The 19,213-nt window shown below is 65.5% G+C and overlaps 3 protein-coding genes across 5 annotated transcripts; all 3 read left to right on the top strand.

Moving 5' to 3' along the window:
- Positions 1 to 548: 548 nt before the first annotated feature.
- Positions 549 to 4,997, top strand: SNX12 (sorting nexin 12). The gene is made up of 4 exons (XM_083797986.1): positions 549 to 793; positions 2,309 to 2,404; positions 2,615 to 2,739; positions 3,236 to 4,997. The coding sequence occupies exons 1-4, from the start codon at positions 629 to 631 to the stop codon at positions 3,336 to 3,338; spliced, it is 489 nt and encodes a 162-aa protein (XP_083654112.1). The 5' UTR covers positions 549 to 628; the 3' UTR covers positions 3,339 to 4,997.
- An 89-nt stretch (positions 4,998 to 5,086) lies between these two features.
- LOC310881134 (uncharacterized protein) lies at positions 5,087 to 8,604 on the top strand. Of its 2 annotated transcripts, XM_083797981.1 has the most exons (8): positions 5,093 to 5,681; positions 5,761 to 5,874; positions 6,213 to 6,338; positions 6,684 to 6,737; positions 7,449 to 7,549; positions 7,924 to 7,996; positions 8,159 to 8,230; positions 8,411 to 8,604. In XM_083797981.1, exons 1-8 carry the CDS (start codon positions 5,132 to 5,134, stop codon positions 8,464 to 8,466), a joined length of 1,146 nt encoding a protein of 381 aa, XP_083654107.1. In that variant the 5' UTR covers positions 5,093 to 5,131; the 3' UTR covers positions 8,467 to 8,604. The 2 variants fall into 2 exon arrangements, with proteins under 2 accessions (XP_083654108.1, XP_083654107.1); XM_083797982.1 differs by lacking the exons at positions 8,159 to 8,230; positions 8,411 to 8,604 and having other exon boundaries at positions 5,087 to 5,681; positions 7,850 to 7,980.
- A 2,379-nt stretch (positions 8,605 to 10,983) lies between these two features.
- Positions 10,984 to 18,094, top strand: SLC7A3 (solute carrier family 7 member 3). 2 transcript variants are annotated; one of them, XM_083797955.1, is made up of 12 exons: positions 10,984 to 11,177; positions 12,804 to 13,211; positions 13,405 to 13,563; positions 13,644 to 13,827; positions 13,975 to 14,087; positions 14,805 to 15,027; positions 15,233 to 15,372; positions 15,452 to 15,554; positions 15,824 to 16,035; positions 16,494 to 16,660; positions 16,886 to 16,994; positions 17,244 to 18,094. In XM_083797955.1, exons 2-12 carry the CDS (start codon positions 12,842 to 12,844, stop codon positions 17,375 to 17,377), a joined length of 1,914 nt encoding a protein of 637 aa, XP_083654081.1. In that variant the 5' UTR covers positions 10,984 to 11,177; positions 12,804 to 12,841; the 3' UTR covers positions 17,378 to 18,094. The 2 variants fall into 2 exon arrangements, with proteins under 2 accessions (XP_083654081.1, XP_083654082.1); XM_083797956.1 differs by lacking the exon at positions 10,984 to 11,177 and adding an exon at positions 11,652 to 11,873.
- The last annotated feature ends 1,119 nt before the right edge of the window (positions 18,095 to 19,213 follow it).

The raw sequence follows: 19,213 nt of genomic DNA on the forward strand, positions 1-19,213 counted from the left end.
TAGTTCCGGCAGGGCGGTGGTGTGCGGCCGGGAGCGGCGGGAGGACTACAAGTCCCGGCGACGCCCGCGGCGGAGGGGCGGGGGAAGCGGGGCGAGGCTCCGAAAGGCGAGCGTGGCAGGCGGTGCGGCGGCGCGACTACAAGTCCCGGCAGGCACCGCGGCGAGTTGTGCTTACATAACCACCGCCCCACGGTGTTTTTTTGGGGCTGTGACCCGGTTCCGGGCCCACCCGCGCAGCACGCCCGGCCTGGCCTTGTACCGTGTGTGGTCCCACCGGGTCCCGGCCGCTGCGGTGCGGGTGGTACGCGGGGGGGGGGGGCAGCGAGCGTGTTATTGCCATGCAGGTTCCGGGGCCGCAGCGGGAGCGCCCCGCACCATGAATGTCTATAGACGGGCGGTGGATAGCGGCCCCGAACCATGGATAACCGCCGCGTTATGCAGGCAGCCTACGGGCGTCAGGGCGCTATGCGCGGGCGGGGCGGCGGAGCCTGCGGCCCGGGACCCTGTATAAGCGTCGGTTTATGCAGGCGGCGGGCGGGCGGCGGGGCGCAGTGCGCGGGCGGGGCCGCGCGGGCTGCGGCAGCGGCCGGGCCGGGGCCGAGGCGGGCGGGGCGGCGGCGGCGGCACCATGTCGGAGGCGGCGGTGGCCGACACCCGGCGCCTGAACGCCAAGCCGCAGGACCTGACGGACGCGTACGGGCCGCCCAGCAACTTCCTCGAGATCGACATCTTCAACCCGCAGACCGTGGGCATGGGCCGCGCCAGATACACCAGCTACGAGCTCCGCATGAGGGTGCGGCCCCCGGCGGGGACCGGGGACGGCGGCGGGACGAGGCCCGGGGGAAGGCCGGGGACCGGGGGAGGGCCGCGGGGGGAGCCCCGGGAGCCGAGCCCCGGCGGGGACGGGCGGCTCCTCAGCGGCTCGTCGGCGGGCCCGGCCTCAAGGTCAGGGCGCCGGCAGCCGGCGGGGCCGCGGGGGCCTCCTGCGGCGGGGAGCGGGGCGCGGGAGGGGCCGGAGGTGCCGGCCCGGCTCCTGCTCCTGCTCCTCCTCCCTCAGGCAGCCCCGGGCCCGGTGCTCGGGCACCGCCGGGAGGTGCCGAGCAGGCCGCGGCTGCGTGCGGCTGGTTATCTTGCGCGGGGAGGGACCGCAGGTGGCAGCGTCCCGGGACGTGCCCGCGGTACCGCCTGGCGCGTACGGGGCGGTCTCGTTACCCCCGGGAGGGAACTTGGTCACTGTACCAAAATTGTGTCGTTCGGCAGAGCGCGGGGCGGGTGGAGCAGCTCACCAGGCTGAGCTGCGACCCCTTCAAGGCTCCGCATCTGACAGCCGAAGCAAGCGAAACGGAGCTTCCCCCGAAAAGAGAGTTACCTCCAGTGCCTGGTATGGTGCTGGCACAGCCCTGTGTTCGCAGCATGATTTGACTGCTACGTCTCCGCTGCCTTTCAGAAGAATTGGATATTTCCTTTTTTTTTTCTGTCCTGGTTCTTGGTTTCCGTCAGCCTGTTGGCAGACGGCGATGAGAGCCTCGTAGTCTCACTGAAACTAGCTCTCGCAGAGAGGCTTTGAAGGCAGACGGTTTTATTTTGCAGATCTGACCCTGAACATGGTTAAATGTGTTGCAGGGGGACTTGTATGCTGTGTGTCAGGTTGTGCTGCCTAAGTTCCCTTAATGTTTCAGAGCATCTCAGTAGTGCAAAGATGAAGTCCCTGTAGATGTCAGTCTTTAGAATTTTTTGGAGGAGGAAGGGGAATTGCTGCAAGTTGCTCTGGTGGCACGGGGCCCACCAGAAAAAGCTGCTCGTCCGTTAGGGTGGCAGGCTGTCCTGAGAGGAGATCGTAGCGCCGGGTCTGGCCTTGGGCAGTCGCAGGGACAAGATTTTCTCCCTTTTTTCTTCCATGGAAACGCCACTGTCGGGTAGGAGGTTCTTCTGCTCTGCAGGCTGCCATGAAGTTGTCTCGTAGATCACCTCAAAATGGAGTGAACTCAGGGGAGAAAAAAAAATCAGCTTTGTCTGCATTTGTAAGCCCTGGTTTCAGTGTGCGCCCCTGGGTGGGGTGCGTGTTCCCAAAATAGTAACTTGAGGGGGAGGGAATGGCTGGCTCCAAGTAGCCTGGCAAGTGCTTGCTTGATTCTGAAGGGCTTCGGTGCTTGTGCTCTGTCCTGAATAACGAAGCTGGGTGTTCTTGTGATGCGTTCTTCTCAGGGGGCTTGGTTTTCTAAATGCAGTTTCAGGTTTCAATTGCATGTTGAAATGCTATCTGGCTTCCGAAGCAAACCTGCAAATTAACTGCTTCTCTTCGTTACAGACAAACCTCCCGATCTTCAAATTGAAGGAGTCATGCGTGAGGAGACGATACAGTGACTTTGAATGGCTGAAGAATGAGCTGGAGCGAGACAGTAAGGTGAGGTCTCACTCAGACCTGCCTGTTCCTGCAAGTGGGTCCTATAGGAGCAGTTGTAGTGACAGTCTTGCCCAGAAGAGAGGCTGTGGTGGGGCAGCTGCTGGGCTTGATCTCTGGCCATGTGGTGGTGCTGGAGATGAGTGTCAAGTGATTTAGGATGCCCTCTCGCGGGTGGCACTTCTGCTGACAGGAGTGGTTCTTTGCTTTCAGATTGTAGTGCCACCGCTGCCTGGAAAAGCTTTGAAACGACAGCTTCCCTTCCGAGGAGACGAAGGCATCTTTGAGGAGTCCTTCATTGAGGAGCGGAGACAGGGCCTAGAACAGTTTATTAACAAGTAAGCTTGATGTCCTGGGCTTGCCGTGTGCTTGCCCTCCCAGCTACTGCTGGCAGAAGAGGGTTGTGGGTTGACCAGGAAGGAGTCTTGATCTGCTGCGTGCAATTGCTGTGCTAAAGGATGGTGCCTGCAGCCAGGCAATGAAACCACAGTTCTGAAGTAAATCCTACCCCCGGTGTAGGTTGTGTTCAGTGCTCTGTTCTGAGAGAGAAGCAAGTATTAGCAAAACGGCTGTGTTAGAGACCTGCTGCCTGGGTAGTGTTGGCTCAGGATGGTTGTGATCTGCTGCAGTGCATGCTGTGGGGTGTGCGCTCTGTTCAAGCATCTGTTTCTGGCCCTGCCGTACTGAGCTGGTGACCTTGGCCTGAGTCCAGCGGGGCTGTGCTTGGGGCTGGCTGCCTGTGGATGAGGCCTGCCTTGCTCTCTCCCCACAGAAGTGGGTGTGTGGGGATCTCGGCGGTGCCTGTGCTAACCTCCACATCTGATTTTCTTCCAGAATTGCTGGACACCCACTGGCACAGAACGAGCGCTGCTTACATATGTTCCTGCAAGAGGAGACTATTGATAGGAATTACGTCCCAGGGAAAGTGCGCCAGTAGGAGCACCTGGCACTGTCTTCCTCCATTCCACCCTCCCTCCTGCAAAAATGACATTTATTTTTACACTAAATCTGTCTTCTCTGAACCAGCTTTTCCTCTCTTGAACCTCCCAGTTTGTTCAGTATTTTCCTCTTTTGTAACTGGCAGCAGCTTGTTCTACTGGGCTGTGGTCTTGGCCTAAAGGTATGAAGATTTATGCAAGTGAATGTGTTGTCCCGCACCTAGCGGCAGGTGTGTATAGGTGTGGAGCAGGAACTTGCTTATGGCATTATGGTGTAGGAGCTGCCTCTCTCCCTGTACAGAAAGGTATGAGATGACCTTCACTCCCCTGTCCATGCAGCCCCAAGCATCTCTGCAGGAGACTCTGAAGAATAGCAGTTGTCATGTTGGTCAGTGATTGCATCAGGTATTAGAGTTTTAGTAAGGCTTATCCAAAACAGTGAGTATAGGTGCCTGGGTGTGTTGGTCCCTCGTCCACCCCCTTCGCCCTGCATGAAATCCCCATTCCTCACTGTCTGGAAGTGCTGAGACCCAAGACTTACTCTAACCCTGCTCTCAGCCTCCTGCGTACAGACCTGTTTGGTGTATTAGTGTTAATCCCCCTCCTTTCTCGCGTGCTGCTGGCAGCTCGGGGGGTTTCCACGCCGTGCGCTCTCCTGATGCTCTGTGAGAGCAGTTTGGTGTGTGGAAGCTGGGCTAGCCCGGGCCGTCGCGGCGTGTGCTGCGGTGCCTCGGCCCAGGCTTTAAAAATGCCACAGCAGCTCTGCCGTGGGCTGGTGCCGTGGCGTTGCCAGCAGCACCCGGTTCAGCTGAGCTGCGGTGACCTTATCCTGTGCCCCAGCTGCAGAAGGGAGGGGATCCGTCTGGCCGAGGAGGGAGCAGGAGGAGGCTGGGGGCTGTTGCAGCGCAGCGGTGGCGGCAGCTGCGGGAGGAGCCTGGTGCGGTGCTCAGAGCGAGGGTGGCACCACCTCTCCGGAAAGGGACGGCAGAAAGTGCTAGGTCAGTCCTGGGCTAGGCGCTTGTGTATGGAGCAGGGTAAGGACTGATAGGTTTTTGTTTGTGTTTTGTTTTTTCTCTCCAATGAGCTAGGCAGTTACTAATGTGGAAGGGAAGGCACGAGACTGGTCAGGGAACCGTCCAGAGCTTGGGAGGGACCACGAGGCTGTGACTTGCTGCACCAGAGCCGTCCTTTGGAGACCCCTCTGGCTTTCACAGCTGCATCGAGCAGGGCTTGGCCTCTGCTCGGGACCTCCTGGGGTCAACGCTCGGTCATTTTGTGGCAGCACGGTTGAGCCTTTCTCGGGGCACAGGCCTGCGGTGGCCAACCTCCCGTCCCTGCCAGGCTTCCTGCCAAGCACGTCCCCCAAGGCCTCTGTCGCGTCTCCTGGGTTTTCTGGTGAGGACCCGCTGCTCGTGGGCGAGAGCTGGATCTGAGAGATGAGGACGAGTTGCTGAAACCGGGAGGGAGCTGCTCCGGGGGGCCGGCTGGGGCTGCAGGGCCGGCGGAGGTCCCCCCGCCGTCCCTCGTCCCCGCCGGCCCCCGCTTGGGGAGGGCTCCCCTCGCCCCGCGTGTCCCGCTGCGGGGCTGCCTCCACGCGGCTGTCCCCCCCCGTCCAGTGTAACCTCGGGTCCGTTCGCATTAAACCACTGTGAAGCCAAGTCTCTGCCTCGTCCTGCGGGCTCGGGGGGAGGGCGGAGGCGGGGAGGGGGGGGGGAAACCGGGGCCGGCCTCCGCCCGGCAGAGGGCGCGGCGGGGCTGGAGGGGGGGGTGCCCGCGGCTCGGGCCGGCCGGGATGCGGCGGGCGGAGGGGCCGGCGGCGGGGCCCGGCTCCCCGGGCTGCCCCGACCTGCTGCTGCACGTCGGCGGGCCGAGCTCGCCGCTCTCGCCGCTTTTCCTCAGCTTCTTCGAGGAGGAGTGCAGCGCCATCGCCGCCCGCCTGCGCATGGGAGCCGCCGCCGCGGGGCCGTCCCCGGGGGGCGCCGCCGCCGGGCCCGTCACCTCCACGCCCGTCGCCTCCGGGCCCGTCGCCTCCGCGCCGCTGCGCCCCTCGCAGCCCCCCGCCGGGGACGCCCCCGGGGAGCCGCCGCCGCCGCCGCCCTCCGCCTCCGGGGAGCCCGGGGAGCCGCGGCCCCGCTCCCGCCTCGCCCGGCCGCAGCCCCGCAGGGCCGCCCGCCGCGGGGCCGGGCAGGGCGCACCGAGCCGCTCCGGGCCCCCCGGCCGGTCCCCGGGGCGCGGAGCAGCGAGGCCGTCCCCGGGGCGCCCGCGGGCATCGCTGGGGCGGGAGCCCCCCAGGGCCGGCCGGGGGCCGGGAGCCCCCGCAGCGAGGCTCCCCCTGCCCTCAGGTGAGCCCAGCCGGAGGGAGCCCGGCTCCGGGCACCGTGCTCTCATCACCCAGTGCCCGACACCCCCTGCGTCCCCCAGGTACGAAGCCGAAGCCGGCCGCCAAGCCCAGGCTGCAGCACCCCGGTGGGGCTCCGCAGCTGGCGCTGCCGTCCGCCGTACCCAGACCCACCCCCCGGGACAAGGAGACGGAAAGTAATTCGGCGGGGGAGCTTCGGGGGGGCCTGATGTGGCACCTAGAAGGGAGCAGAGGAAGGCCTGGGCTGCAGCATGGGGAAGGGACGGGGAGTGGGGAGTCCCTGGAAGCATCCCGGGGGATGCACTCGTGCTGCGAGCGGTGCCTGGCCTCCCACCCACACGCGCTGGCGACCTGGGGGCTTGCGGCCTCTCCCCGTGGTCTCGCGGGGGGGCAGCGGTGCTGGTGCCCCTGGCCGTGGGACGGGCACCTGGCCGAGCCCAGGGCTGCCCCAGGAGCGGCATGGTGTAGCTGCCTCGCAGCTGCAGTCCCTGCGCCTGATGTTCTTCCCCTCCAGCTGCTGGCAAGGCTGCGGGTCACAGACAGCCCTCGAAGAGGCTTTCTACAGCAATCCCTACCGTGGCTTCTCGCTCCCGACTGCGGCCGCCAGGAAGAGTGGCTTCCCCCAAGCGCTCTTACCTAGGTAAGGGGGAGTCTGGGCAGAAGCCCTTTGGGCTCCAGCACCGTGGAGGAGGAGAGCTGGAGGCCCGGGGAGGACACTCGGCTTCCAGCTGCGGAGTCCAAGGCTGATCCTGAGGAAAGGACAGGAGGGGGCAGTGTGTGCTTAGGCTCAGAGGAAGGGCAGCGAAAGGCAGAGCAGCAAGGCTGCATGAAGTCCCTTTCCCTGGAGAGGCACCCAGAAAAGAGCCTGAACAAACCCGGTGCTCTGGTTCACCTGTGGAACAGCGAGCGGCCCTGGCTGCTGTCGGGGCGCTCCCTGAGCAGGGCTCTGATGCTCTTCCTTTTGGTTTCCTGGACCCTACTTCAGGATCGACTACCCAGGAGCTGCTGTGCAACAGGACCCGAGAGCTGAAGGAAAACGGTGAGAGCCCAGCGTGGCCGTTTGCAGCGTGGGGTGGGTGGGCAGGACGGAGGCCTGGCCCCACGCAGGAGCGCAGCCCTTCGGGACAGGGCCTGCTGCAGGCAGCCCGTGCTCAGCCTTTCCTGGCTCCGGAGTGCTCAAGGCCAGCTGAACACCCAGTGTCCTGGGAGCATGCCCCAGCGGGAGGAGCCTGTGTTTCTGCCTTGTGTTCTGTCAGGTTTTTGTGTTTCGCTTGGGGTGAGCGCTGGGAAACGTGGGCGGCCAGCCGGGGCAGCTGCTTGCTGGGGAGCGCCGTTCTTGCTGCAGGGCCCTAACTGACCGTGAGCACCCGGGGATGTCCCGGCCTGCTTTGTGGGCAGGGCGTGCTGCCTTCCCCAGGGACTGCAGCTCCGCAGTGAGCTGTCCTGGGCCCTGCAGAGGAAAGGGAAGCTGGGACAAGCTGGTCCCTCTGCTGGGACAGCCCTGCCCTGCCCAGGGCAGCTCTCTGCCTCCCTGTGCTGGCTGGCCCCAAGCAGCCATGTGGGAGCTGATTCTCCCTGCAGAGGGCAGAACCTGCTCAAGGGAGCCAGAGAGAGGCCTTCGAGCCCCTCCAGCAGCTCACGGCTGCTGCCGGCCTGCTGCTCCGTGTCTGGGGCAGCGCTGTGCCCTGGCTGAGGAGGGCTGGTGGCTGTGGCAGTTACATTTCTAGTGAAAACACGACTCTTTTTACAGGCAAGGCTGACCAGACGTGGGTGTGCGTGGGATCCCCTTCTCCCATCGTGTTGCCCCCCGTCCCTGCTCCGGGCTGTGGGGAGGCAGCCCCTGCTGAGCAGGTAAGAGCCAGAGGTCGCCTGGGTGCACCCTGGGGCTTGGGGCAGGTGTGCCGGAGGTAGGAGGTGGTTTGCCTTGGGGCTGCCAATTTCTGAGCTGGCACCCGAGCTGTCCTGGCCTTTCCCTGGTGTTTACACAAGACCTTGTGCATTTGCTGCATGGCTTTACATCCTCCCCAGTGCTCAGGGCACTACAGGCTTCTGTTTAGTTAATTTTTTTAAGGAAGTTTTGAAAGATTTACAACCCTTACAGCTTGTGCCATTGTCATTTTTATACCTCCTGATATTTTGGACGCATCCCAGTCTGGGGCCAGGAGAGCCTGTGCTGGGGCTGGGCCATGGGTCACTGCACCCCCCTGACACCCTGCCCTCGCCAGCCTGCAGGTGATCAGCTGTCCCAGGAGCTGAAGCGTGTAAAGGACGAGCTGGAGCGAGTGAAGGGCGAGCTCGGTACGTGGGGCTGGCTGCCTTGGGGCTGGAGAGCTGCAGAACGGCTGACTCCTCCTGTGCTTGTGGCAGGAGCCCAGGGCCTGCAGCTCTGTGGGGAGGGGGCCGGCTTCTTGTCTGGGGGTAGAGCAGGACCCCAGCCGCTGACTTGCCTCCTGCCCCCAGCTGACAGGACTGCCCAGTGTGAAGCCTATCGCCAGACAATCTCCTCCTTGCAGGCTCAGCTCAGAGCAGCAGGTATGTCCCCTCGCCGGGGTGAGCCCTTGGTTCTGCGCAGGCTGCAGGGATGCTCCTGTGATCCCTTGCCGGTGTCAGTGAGGGCTGCCAGGTGGAAGGGACAAAGCTCGTGGCCTTCCCTGTGGGGCAGGTGCTGAGTGCTGGGAGCAACAGGGCTGTGATGCTGCTCTTGTTCCCCAGGAATCCGGCCAGAAGATGCAGCAGTGGACGAGAGCGGTGTCGTGGGGAGAGACTGACAGCTGGCACACGGGGCAGACACAACAGCGACTTGTCCAGGCACCTGAGCTGCTGGGCCAGTGATACTTGTGGAGCACTTGAACAAATGGATGTTTTAATTCCTTGTATTTAAAATAAACTTTTTTTTCTTTTTCTCAGTGCTGCTTCCTGTCTGCTGGCAGAGGGTCAGCGCCCCGTGCTGCCCGTTCTTCCCCAAGGGGCCGGGCAGAAAGGGCAGCTCTGTCCCAGGCTGCGGCTGCTTCTGCCAGACCGGCCTGTGGGTCTGCCGCACGCAGGGAGGAGGTGGGTGGTGCTGCTGGACCCAGGCACGGCCTGGCCCTGGGGAATCCTTTCTGGAGAAACCTGAAGCTTCTAAGCACGATGTTTGGACACGTGCTGGTGACAGCCGTGGTGGTGGCACGTAGCTGCATGGGGAGGTTTCTGCCTTAACCTTCGTGCTGGAAGTGGGAAGAGCCAGCGCTTGCTGATGGCACATTTGGCTCCTGCAGCTCTTCGCTGCCTCTTCCCAGTTTAACTGGTGGCTTGCTTGCAGGGCATGGAAGCAACACGTGGGGCTCCGTTCTTCCCCGTTCCTGCCTGCCAGCGCTGCAAGCACTGCTTGCAAGCCCTGCCACGCTGCTTTCTGTCTGTGGTAGGTTGATGTGGGTGCCTCGTCCAACTGCCTCGCGTCTGGGTGAGGCCCTGGTTGAGTCCTGCTTTATGCTGGCAGTGCCCCAGGGCTGGGCCAGGAAGGCTGGCGTGCTCCTGCTCCCCTCTTATCTCAGGCTGGCCTTTTTGGCTGCCTTTGAGTGCCACAAGCAGCCTGTGCCCCTTCTGGGGTGGCTGCGAGTTTCTGGGGTGGCTGCTTGGGGACGCTCCATCACGGAGCTCTGCTCATGGAAGGGGATGGGGCTCCACGGGCCGGTTCAGCTCTGCTTCTGCAGGGCTTTCAGCCCCTTTCTGGCCTGGAGCTACCTCCTACCTGCGCTTCCGTGTAGCACTGGCTACGCGCACCCTGCTGCTGCCTGCCTTCCTGCTGCTCCTGTTGGGACGTGTGCTTGGCTGCTCTGCGCCTCTGCAGGCCCCCAGCCCTTGGCCCGTGCTGCCGGATGAGGGCCCCGCGTTAGACAGGGAGGTGAGGATGGGGTGCCGTGAAGATGACTGTGGGGCTGCGTGGGAGGTCTGGGAGCTGGGAGTGCGTTTGTCCTGCTCCGTGCCCGGTGCTGCTCCCTGCCCCAAAGCATCCTCCGGATGGCTGCTGCTGTAAGACGGTTTCTGGGAACGGGCGAGTCCCGGTGTCGCCACCCACCACGCCACTGCTCCGGGCACTTCAGCCTCTGCTCGGCAGGGCCGGGCATTTCCCCTAGCACGTCCCTGCGTTGCTGCACCCCAGGGCGCCCCGGACCTGCCCTGCAGTGGCGCCACTGCCCACGCACCGCGGGGCTTTGGCCTGGCCCAGCCGGGTCCCTGCCGGCAACCCAAGCAGTAGCAGGAAGCGCCTGGGCGCTAACAGGGAGGCCGTGGGGGATTTCTGCATCTTGATCTCGAGCCCGCTTCCTTGCTGGCGGGGAGCTGCAGCGGGGAGGGGACGGGAAGGGGCGTTGCTGGGACACGGTTCATTCATCCGCGAGGGAGCGAGAGCAGCGTTTGCATCACGGCCTGGCAGCCGCGCGCACAGGATGCCGCCGTGCCGTTTCCATTGCCTTGAGCTCGTCATTTTTCCGAGCGCGGCCTTTTTGTCTTCCGGCCCTTGTGCGTGCGTGCGAGCGCCGGGGCGAGGCGGGTGGGCAGGCACCCCCGCGGGGCCCTGCCTGGCACTCCTGCCCGCTCTGCTGTCAGCAGCTCCCGGCTGCGAGCCTCCTGTGCTGGAGCCGGGCTCGCCTGCGCTGCCGGCGCCCAGGCAGGGAGAGGCTGGCTCGCATCCCAGCACCGCTCCCGAGCGAGGCGGCAGCGCCGGATTGCATCAGGAGCCGGGTTTTGGGAGGCTGGCGCGTGCCTCGCTCCCGACGCCAGGCCCTTCTGCGACGGGAAAGCGCGTTAGCGCCCAACAGTTCTTTCCGAGAGGGTGTCCCCCGTGGCGCAGAGCCGCCTGTTGCTGTCAAGAGTTTCTCCACCGATCAGGCGGGAGAGGAGCAGCGTGGGTGCCGAGCGGGACACGCCGCCTGCGCGGCACGTGGCGGCAGCTCCCCACGACGCGCCCCCGGCCGAGCTCTGCCCGCGCTCCCGGTGCCCCACGGCCGGGCCGGCCGCCCCGTGCCGCCCCTGCCCTCCGTGCCCGGGGCAGGCTGTGTCCGGCTCTGCCCCGCTGCCACCTTCGGGCTCCGGGAGACCTCCGCCTCTCGCCGCTCGGCCTTTCCCGAGGCAGGCAGGGTCCCCGCCGCTCTGGGCGTTTTCTCTCCCTTCGGCTTTGGCTGCTGAGGCTGGAGAGCTCCTGGGGGGGGGGAGGAGGGGGGGGACCGAGCCGGACCTGGCCATCGCAGGGCTGCCGCTTAGGACTGTTTTTTTTTTTTTAATTCCCTGTAAGACGCGGCTCGGGCTCGGCTCGGGGCGGTGCGCTCCGGCATCCGGCGGGCGGAGCCGGGCCGCCCCCCCAGCCCTCCTCGGCGGCGGCAGTCCCGGGGCGAGCCGAGCGGAGCGGGACGGAGCCGGACGGAGCCGGACCGCGCCGAGCCCAACCGAACCGAGCCGCGCCGAGCCGCGCCGAGCCGAGCCGAGCCGAGCCGAGCCGCCGGTGAGTCGCAGCGGGCGCCGCCGCCGCCGGGCCGGGCGGAGCCTGGCGCAACCGGTGCCGCGCTTGCATCAGCCACGGCAGCACGTGCGGCCGGTACCGGCGGCCGCCCGGGGGCACGGAGCGGGGCGGGAGGCGGCTCCGGGACGGCTCCGGGACGGGGCCGCCTCACCGGGAGCCGCCCGGTGCCGGTGCCGGTGCCGGGAGCTGCTCTCCCCCGGCCGCCCTCGGCCCCGTGCGCGCTGCCGGGAGCCTGGCGGCGGGGCTGGCCGCGGGCCGCCTGCCCCGGGCTCGGGGCTCGATGCTCGGGGCTCGCCCCGCTCAGCGCCGAGCTGGCGGCTGCCCCGAGCCGTCCTGCCCCGAGCCCCGGCTCCCGGCCGCTCGGAGGGGAGCGGGGCTCCCGCCGTGCCCGCGGCTTGCGGGGCCGGCCTCGGGCGTGGGGAACCCGCGGGGAAGTCGGGCGGCGCCTGGGGGGGGGGCGGCCGGGGCCGTCCCGGCAGCGGCTCGGACGTGGTCCCGGGGAGGGTGCCGGCGGTGGGGCACTCGTCCCTTCAGAGCCGGCCCGGTCCCGAGCGGGGCTGCCTCGTTGGGCAAGGCTGGGAGCGGCACCCGGCGGTTCCGGAGCAGCTTTCGTCAGCCCCGGGCTGGCCGGCTGCTCACGGGGAAGCGGCTGAGCCGGTGGCGACGAACGCAACGCCGGTAATCCCCAGCGCGGGGAGCGGCCCGCGGGGCGCTGGCAGCGTGTGCCCGGGCTGGTCCCTGCCGCGGGACGGCCCTGCCGAGGTGCGGTGCGGGAGAAGGGAACAGCCGGCGCCGAGCAGGCGCTGGCGGGCATCGGGAGCCGCTTTCCTGGCGCCTTCCCTCGCTCTGTGCCCGTTGCCCACCCTGTGGGGTGCCCGTGTGCCGGGGGGTTTGGGGATGGCGGGAGTGGGGAGCTTGGGGGAGCGGCAGGTTTAGGGTCAAAGCCCACGGTGAGCGTGCGGGGTGCTCGGCAAGGGCCGCCCGCACACGAGGGTCGTGCGCTGGGGGCTGCGAGCCGTGCCCGCTGCCTGCCCGGCCGCGCATCCCCGCCGAGGGTGCAGTGCAGATGCTGGGAGGAATCGCCGCGTCCCAGTGACTCAGCCCAGCACGCCGAATCCTCGGCTGGAGGAATGCTTTGTCTCCCTGCCATCGCCTCTGCGCACGCCCACGCGCCAGGCCGGGAGGATGCGCCAGCAGTCAAGTTTGGGCCGAGGGATCTCTGGGCTGCCAAATCAGCGGGGAGTTGCTCAGAGACAGTGGGCAAGCTCTGGGACGTGCCCGGAGCCCCGGGGCACGGACCACACAGTGTTTGTCTAAGCAGTCTGTTTCCCAGCACGGACTCGCTGGGTTTGTCTCCGGCTCGCTCTCCTGCCCCTGGGGACTGGCGTGGGAGCGGTGCAGGCGGGGTGCGCGCAGCCCCACACCGCGACGGGGGGAACCAAACGGCCTCTGCCTCGCCAGCGTGGCTGGGGCTCGGTGCTGACAAGTCAGAGCTACAGCTCCTCCAGGCTGCTGGTGGCACCGCCGCCTGCCCTGCTCCTGCTGCGTCTGGCCTCGGCTCCACGCAGGACTCTGAGCTTCACGCTCCTACGGTGGCTTCTCTTGCAGGGTTTTTGAGCGGCTGAGCACCACCTGCGGAGGACAAGATGTTCGGGGGAAAAATGAGCAGCGTTGGGAAGAAGCTGATCCGCCGGCGCATGGTGGATCTGAGCTCCGAGGAGACGCGTTTCGCTCGCTGCCTCTCCACGCTGGACCTCATAGCCCTAGGGGTGGGCAGCACGCTGGGGGCTGGCGTGTACGTGCTGGCCGGGGAAGTGGCCAAGGATAGGGCTGGTCCCTCCATCGTCCTCTGCTTCCTGGTGGCTGCGCTCTCTTCGGTACTGGCTGGGCTCTGCTACGCAGAGTTTGGGGCCCGCGTCCCCAAGACTGGCTCTGCCTACCTCTACAGCTACGTGACAGTCGGCGAGATCTGGGCTTTCACGACCGGCTGGAACCTCATCCTGTCCTACGTGATAGGTACGTGGCTCTGCCGGGCGGGCACGGGAAGCATGCCGGCACCGTGCCGATGGAGCCCCAGCGAGCGGAGCTTTGAGGAGTGCGGGAGCAGGGTGCGGGATGGGTGCTTTGGGGCTCAGCAGGAGCTGGTGTTGGGGTGGGGGAGCGGTGCTGCCACGTGCCAGGACCAACGTGCAGCTTTGCCGTCGGCCAGGTACAGCCAGCGTGGCCCGAGCCTGGAGCGCAGCGTTTGACAACATCATCGGCAACCACATCTCCACTTTCTTCATGAATAAGACCACGGTACATGTGCCGGGGGTGCTGGCCGAGCGCCCGGACTTCTTTGCACTGATCCTGATCGCGCTGCTTACTGGTGAGTGTGCGGGAGCGGCTCCGTGGCACCGCGGGTGACATGGTGCAGGTGCGACACCGCTCACACCCTCTGCCCCACAGCGCTGCTGGCCTTCGGCGTCAGCGAGTCCGCTCTGGTGAACAAAATCTTCACGGCGGTGAACCTCTTGGTGCTGGGCTTCGTCATCATTGCCGGCTTCATCAAGGGAAACATCAAGAACTGGCAGCTCACGGAGCAGGACTACCTCGATCTCGTGTTCCCAGACGTGCCGGATGAGGAGGTCAGGTGAGGAGAGCAGATGTGCCAGCGGGGGGTCCGGCCAGCCAGTGCGCAGCGCAGGGCTGGCACCGCACTGTCCCCTGGAGCACCACGCGTGCAGGAGGGTGCCGTGCACCCCGCCGCAGCCTCACCCGCTCTGCTCCTTTCTTCCAGAATAAAAGACTTCGGATCCGGAGGGTTTGTCCCCTTTAAGCTGGAAGGGATCCTGACTGGTGCCGCCACGTGTTTCTATGCCTTTGTGGGGTTCGACTGCATCGCCACCACAGGTAGTGCCTCGAGCGGGGGCAGCAGGGCACGGCTCCGTGAGCTGCTCCCAGTGCGGCTCCTGGCAGCTCGTGGGGAGGGAGCACGGTGCTCGCTCCTGGCCATGGGAAATGGCTCGTCTCGCTGCTGTGGCAACTCCATTCCCAGCTGCACCAGCACAAAAGGCCTGGAATCGGGGCTCCCTGTGAGGCATGGGGAGAGCAGGGCTGCTCCCCACCTGCCTGGGCAGCTCCGGGGCTGCAGGGAGCCTTTCAGCTGCAGAGACGAGGCTGCAGCCGTGCTGGGAATTGCTGGTGCTCGTGCTTATTTCACAGCCTCAAGCAATGTTCTTTTAAATGACTAAGTTCACGTAGAATCGACTCGGTGGCGTGCAGGGAGCCCTCTTAATTTCCCCTCATTCCTCCAGGAATCTACTTAGCAGGTTGCTGGTACAGACTGTTCTGCCCAGCCTCCTGCCCCACGGGGCTGCCTGGAGCAGCCGCCTCCTGTGCCGACCGCAGAGCCCCTCGCCGGGGGGTGCGGTGCCGCAGGGAGCACACCTGTGCAAAGCTCAGGGCAGAGGGCAGCGTGGCTGCGGTGCTACCCCCACGCTTATGCGGAGGATCTGGGTACAGCAGGGAGCTGGAGCTGCAGGCGGGGGCAGAGGGCTGGGCATGGCCGCGGGGCTGCGCTGCAGAGTGGGGACGGATGGGAACAGACGCTGCCTTTCCTCCGTGCAGGGGAGGAAGCCAGGAACCCGCAGCGCTCCATCCCCATCGGCATCATCGTGTCCCTCCTCATCTGCTTCGTGGCCTATTTCGGGGTCTCTGCGGCACTCACCCTCATGGTGCCCTACTTCCTTCTGGACAAGGGGAGCCCGCTGCCCGAGGCTTTCAAGGCAGTGGGCTGGGAGCCCGCCCGCTACGCCGTTGCTGTCGGCTCGCTCTGCGCGCTCTCCACCAGGTAGGACCAGCCCCATCCGTGGTGCCGCCTGTCCCACCGCGGGGCTGGGGGCACGTGTCCCAGCTGAGCAGGGCGTCTGCACTATGCAGCTCCTGTCCTGCTCCCAGCACAAGCTGGTCCTTTCCTTCCCTGGATGGTGGCTGCAGACGGCTCGGCTTGTCTGGCCACCATCCGGCAAGCCCTGAGCTCTCTCTCCCTACGGCAGCTTGCTGGGCTCCATGTTTCCCATGCCCCGCGTGATCTACGCCATGGCAGAAGACGGGCTGCTCTTCAAGTTCCTCTCCAGCATCAACAGCCGCACCAAGACTCCTCTTTCGGCCACTATCACCTCCGGGCTCCTTGCAGGTAAGGCTTCTGGTGGCCACCTTGCTCTCAGTCCCCCAGCAGACCAGGGCTGTGCTCATGCTGCCCGTCCTCGTTGCAGCGGTGATGGCCTTCCTGCTTGAGCTGAAAGACCTGGTGGACCTCATGTCGATCGGCACGCTGTTGGCCTACTCCCTGGTCGCCGTGTGCGTGCTCATCCTCCGGTGGGTGCCTCCTCTCGCCTTGGGGTGGACGCTCCTCGCTGGCCTCGCAGCCAGCCCGGGGCTTGTGGCCACAGCTGAAGCCCGTGAGATGGAGGCTGCGTGGTGCCTCCAGGCACATCCGTGGGGCGGTCACCACGGGGCTGCTGGCGGAGCAGCATGGGGCTGGCAGCGCAGGAGGGGTACAGAGGGTGGTGTCGTGTCCCCGGGCTGGGAATATCCTCAGGCTCTGCTCCAGCTTGCGCAGCACTGAGCAGGTCCCGTCTGTACAGGTACCAGTCCGGGCAGCTGAACTCCCCAAAGGCCGTGGAGATGCTGGAGCTGAACGGGAATGAGGAGGAGAGGGTTGTCATGAACCCGACCATCGCTGCCATGGGCACCAAGGAAAAAGAGAAGCTGTCGCTGACGACACTCTTCAACCCGTCCTCAGACACCCCCACAGCGCTCTCGGGGCGCATCGTCTACGCCTGCGTCTCCGTCATCGGTGAGTGAGTGGGAGGCAGCGGCTGATGCTCCTGGCCTGCCCCGTCCTGCCACACGGCTGGGCTTGCTGGCTCCTTGCTGGAGAGCAGCACTGCCCCAGGGCGTGTTGGTGTGTCGGTGTGTCCCTGCAAACCCGGGAAGGGACCTGAGAGTGCTCAGGCTCAGCCGGTGATCCATGCATCAGTGGTTTCATTGTGCAGGCAGAACAGGGCAGCTTAGCAAGGTCTGTGTAGGTGTTGGAGCTGGGTTTGAGCCCAGCTGAGCACAGGCTTCTCTCGGCTTGCCAGGCTGGAGAGTTCCTCCTGGTAAAGTGCTGAGGCTTTGGGGTGGATGTTCGAGGATCTGTAGATGACCAAGAGGAGGTCGTGGCTCAGCCCCACAGCCCAGAGAGTTGCCAGGGAGGTGTGGGTCTGTACAGCCACGCGCTGTGCAGCACAGTGACTGCCTCCTCTCTTGCAGCCACCCTAATCACAGTCATCTGCGTGGTCCTGACCCTCAAGGTGAATGCGCTGAAGGAGGCCGATGTGGGCTGGATCTCGGCCCTGGTGCTGCTCGTGGTGGCTCTGCTCATTCCCACCATCATCATTTGGAGGCAGCCGCAGAGCAACGCGAGGTTGAACTTCAAAGTGAGTGCAGCCTCTGGGAGCTTGTTGTCTACATCCCTCTGGACCCAAGGCTGGTGCAGGATCTGCCAGGACTTGCTGCTGGGCTTTTACCGTCCAGAAATGTCCAGGGCCTGGAGGCACAGCTCTCCGAGGCGCAGCCCATGGAAGTGCCCAGGTGGCAGAGCATCCTCAGTCCCAGCCAGGTCCCTCGGGCACGGCTGATGTGGCACCTCTTGTCCCTTGCAGGTACCTTTCCTCCCGCTCCTGCCGCTCATCAGCATCTTCGTTAACATCCTGCTGATGGTGCAGCTGAGTGCCGGCACCTGGGCGCGATTTGCCGTCTGGATGGCCGTGGGTAGGTGGCCTGGAGGGGAGCGTGGTGCTCGCGTGGTGCGGGGTCTGCCCTCTGCTGCAGCATGGTGGCCTCGTGTCTGCTGGATGTGCAGAGGAGCCTGTGCGTGGAAGCATCTGTGCTGGGCAGCCTGCAGGGTGGCCCTGCGGGTGATCTTGGTTCTCTGGCTTCTGCCGATCAGCAGGGCCTCCCTGGAGAGGCCATTAGGCTGGCAGCCCGCTACCGTGCATCTCATCGTAGGATCTCTTGCAGGTTTTATGATTTACTTTGGCTACGGGATTCGGAACAGCGTGGAAGGGAAAAATGCGAAGGAGCCCCGTGCCGTGGCCGAGAAGCCTCTGCACCACCCCGAGTTGGACCTCAGCCCCGGGGCCACTGCGGTCTGAGGGAGGCGGCGGCCGCGATCGACACCGGTACTCGGAGGACTCTGCCAGTATTCCTGCGCTGGGACGGGACTGCAACCCGCACGGCACAGGCATCCCCCAGCCCGCGGGGAGCGAGCCCAGAGTCCCGCGGAGCCGGGCCGTGCGCTGCCGTTTCCCCTCGCGGAGCAGAGGTTGCGGAGACGAGGCCCCGGGCCGGGTGGGCGAGCTGGTGGCCCGGGGCTGCTCCCTGCAATCCCCCCCCTGCCGAGGGGCAGTGACACCGGCACGGCCCTCCCACCGTGGAAGCTGCTGTCAGAAATGCTGCTTTTCCTTCCCACAAGAGGCCCGTGTGATGGTGCAGCTTCGTTCGTCTCGTCTGTCCGTGTGGCTGTGGTCACCTCCTCTGTGTGCTTCCCAAGCGCTGGCTGTGTAGGCGCAGTTGTGACCGTGCCCGGAGCCGCGCGGTGAGGCTGGACGCGGCTCGTCCTGGTACCGCCAGCGCTCTGGGGCTCTCCAGCAGCACAGGGCTCAGCCGCCTGAGGCCCCACTCCACTTTCGTGCCCCACGCTGAGCCCTGTGCTGCCGGAACCGCGCCGCTAGGTGTGAGCATCTGGCTCAGTCACCTGTGAAGATATCAGCAGTATAGACATGTCAGTGTCCGTACTCGTCTGCCTTTGTACGATTGGTGTTTTTATGTCAATTTTTATACCTATTAAACTCTAAGTGTTTTTTAACCGCTTTGCTCTGTTGGCCCAGCTGCGTCTTACTTTAATGCCCGTGCTCTGCTGCCTGAGCTGGGGCGTGAGAGGGAGCAGAGCAGGGCAGGACCGCGTGCCCCGCTGGGCCAGCTGCCAGCCGCTGCTGGCGTGGAGCGGTCGGTGGGAGAGCTGCCAACCAGAGCCACAGCCCTCTGCTCCAGCTGGGGACAGGCCCCTCCAGCCTTCCCCCTGCCCCATGCAGGCCCTCGACCCACGCTCACGGCCAAGCCTCCCACGTCAGCGGGAAAATAGGGAGCGGTGCCCCAGGGTGGCCCACCCCATGCCTCTGGTGCCTAGGTGCAGGACACCAGCCTGCCGTGGCCTTGCCCTGCATGGCGTGGGAGCGTGCCACCAGGTCTCGGGGCACAGGCTGCGGTAAAGACCTTGGAGATATCCCCCAGAGGCTCCAGCACCAGCCTGCAGAGGAAGCGGGGCCAGGAGGTGGGCTGCACCCATGTGAGAAGATGATTTCCCAGATTCTGGTCTGGTCTAAATCAGCCCTGACAGATTATTTTGCGAAATAAACTAATTTAGGGCAGATGGATCTTGCGTGGATTTGGCATCTCTCCTTGTTTACTGGCAGCCGAGCAGGGTCACCGCACGGTCAGCAGCGAGGGCCCCGCACCATCGGCTCTGCTTGGCCCCGGGGCTGCAGCTGCAAGCCCTGCCCCGGGGCTCGGCGGGGAGGAGAAGGGGCTGCCCGGCTCCACGGCACCCCCCGGGCTGTGTGCTGTGCCTGTATCCCCACACGCGCCCCTGAGCGCGGCCGTGCCTATCTTGCTGCGTGTGTGCAGGGCAGTGCCCGCGGCCTGAGCCAAGCCGAGCTGCCCTAGGAGCAGGTGCCAGCCCCATCCTCCCCGGGCCGGTGCCGGCTGGGTGCAGGTAGGTGCCTCCCGTCCCCGCGGGGCCGGGCAGGGCCGGGGGTGGCAGCCAGGACTCCTGTGCCAGCCCCGGGCAGCGCCTCTGCCTTCCACGGGCGCCGTTATCAGTCTCGCAGGCTCCACGTGTCGGCTGGGGAGGAGGATAATGAGGCTCCGGAGCCCCAGCGTGGTGTGGGCTCAAGGGAGACGTCTGCGCCGCTCCCACCGCCTGAACTGTG

This window comes from Anser anser, assembly GCF_964211835.1.
Source record: "Anser anser genome assembly, chromosome: 13".
Lineage (NCBI taxonomy): Eukaryota > Metazoa > Chordata > Aves > Anseriformes > Anatidae > Anser > Anser anser.

Bases quoted from the DNA above. Each gene is read 5' to 3' on its own strand.
- SNX12 (XM_083797986.1), top strand. From the start codon at position 629: ATGTCGGAGGCGGCGGTGGCCGACACCCGGCGCCTGAACGCCAAGCCG. The intron at 794-2,308 runs GTGCGGCCCCCG...TCTTCGTTACAG, and splicing joins GCTACGAGCTCCGCATGAGG to ACAAACCTCCCGATCTTCAA. The intron at 2,740-3,235 runs GTAAGCTTGATG...ATTTTCTTCCAG, and splicing joins CTAGAACAGTTTATTAACAA to AATTGCTGGACACCCACTGG.
- SLC7A3 (XM_083797955.1), top strand. From the start codon at position 12,842: ATGTTCGGGGGAAAAATGAGCAGCGTTGGGAAGAAGCTGATCCGCCGG. The intron at 13,828-13,974 runs GTGAGGAGAGCA...CCTTTCTTCCAG, and splicing joins GTGCCGGATGAGGAGGTCAG to AATAAAAGACTTCGGATCCG. The intron at 16,036-16,493 runs GTGAGTGAGTGG...CCTCTCTTGCAG, and splicing joins CGCCTGCGTCTCCGTCATCG to CCACCCTAATCACAGTCATC.
- LOC310881134 (XM_083797981.1), top strand. From the start codon at position 5,132: ATGCGGCGGGCGGAGGGGCCGGCGGCGGGGCCCGGCTCCCCGGGCTGC. The intron at 5,875-6,212 runs GTAATTCGGCGG...CTTCCCCTCCAG, and splicing joins CCGGGACAAGGAGACGGAAA to CTGCTGGCAAGGCTGCGGGT. The intron at 6,738-7,448 runs GTGAGAGCCCAG...CTCTTTTTACAG, and splicing joins CCGAGAGCTGAAGGAAAACG to GCAAGGCTGACCAGACGTGG.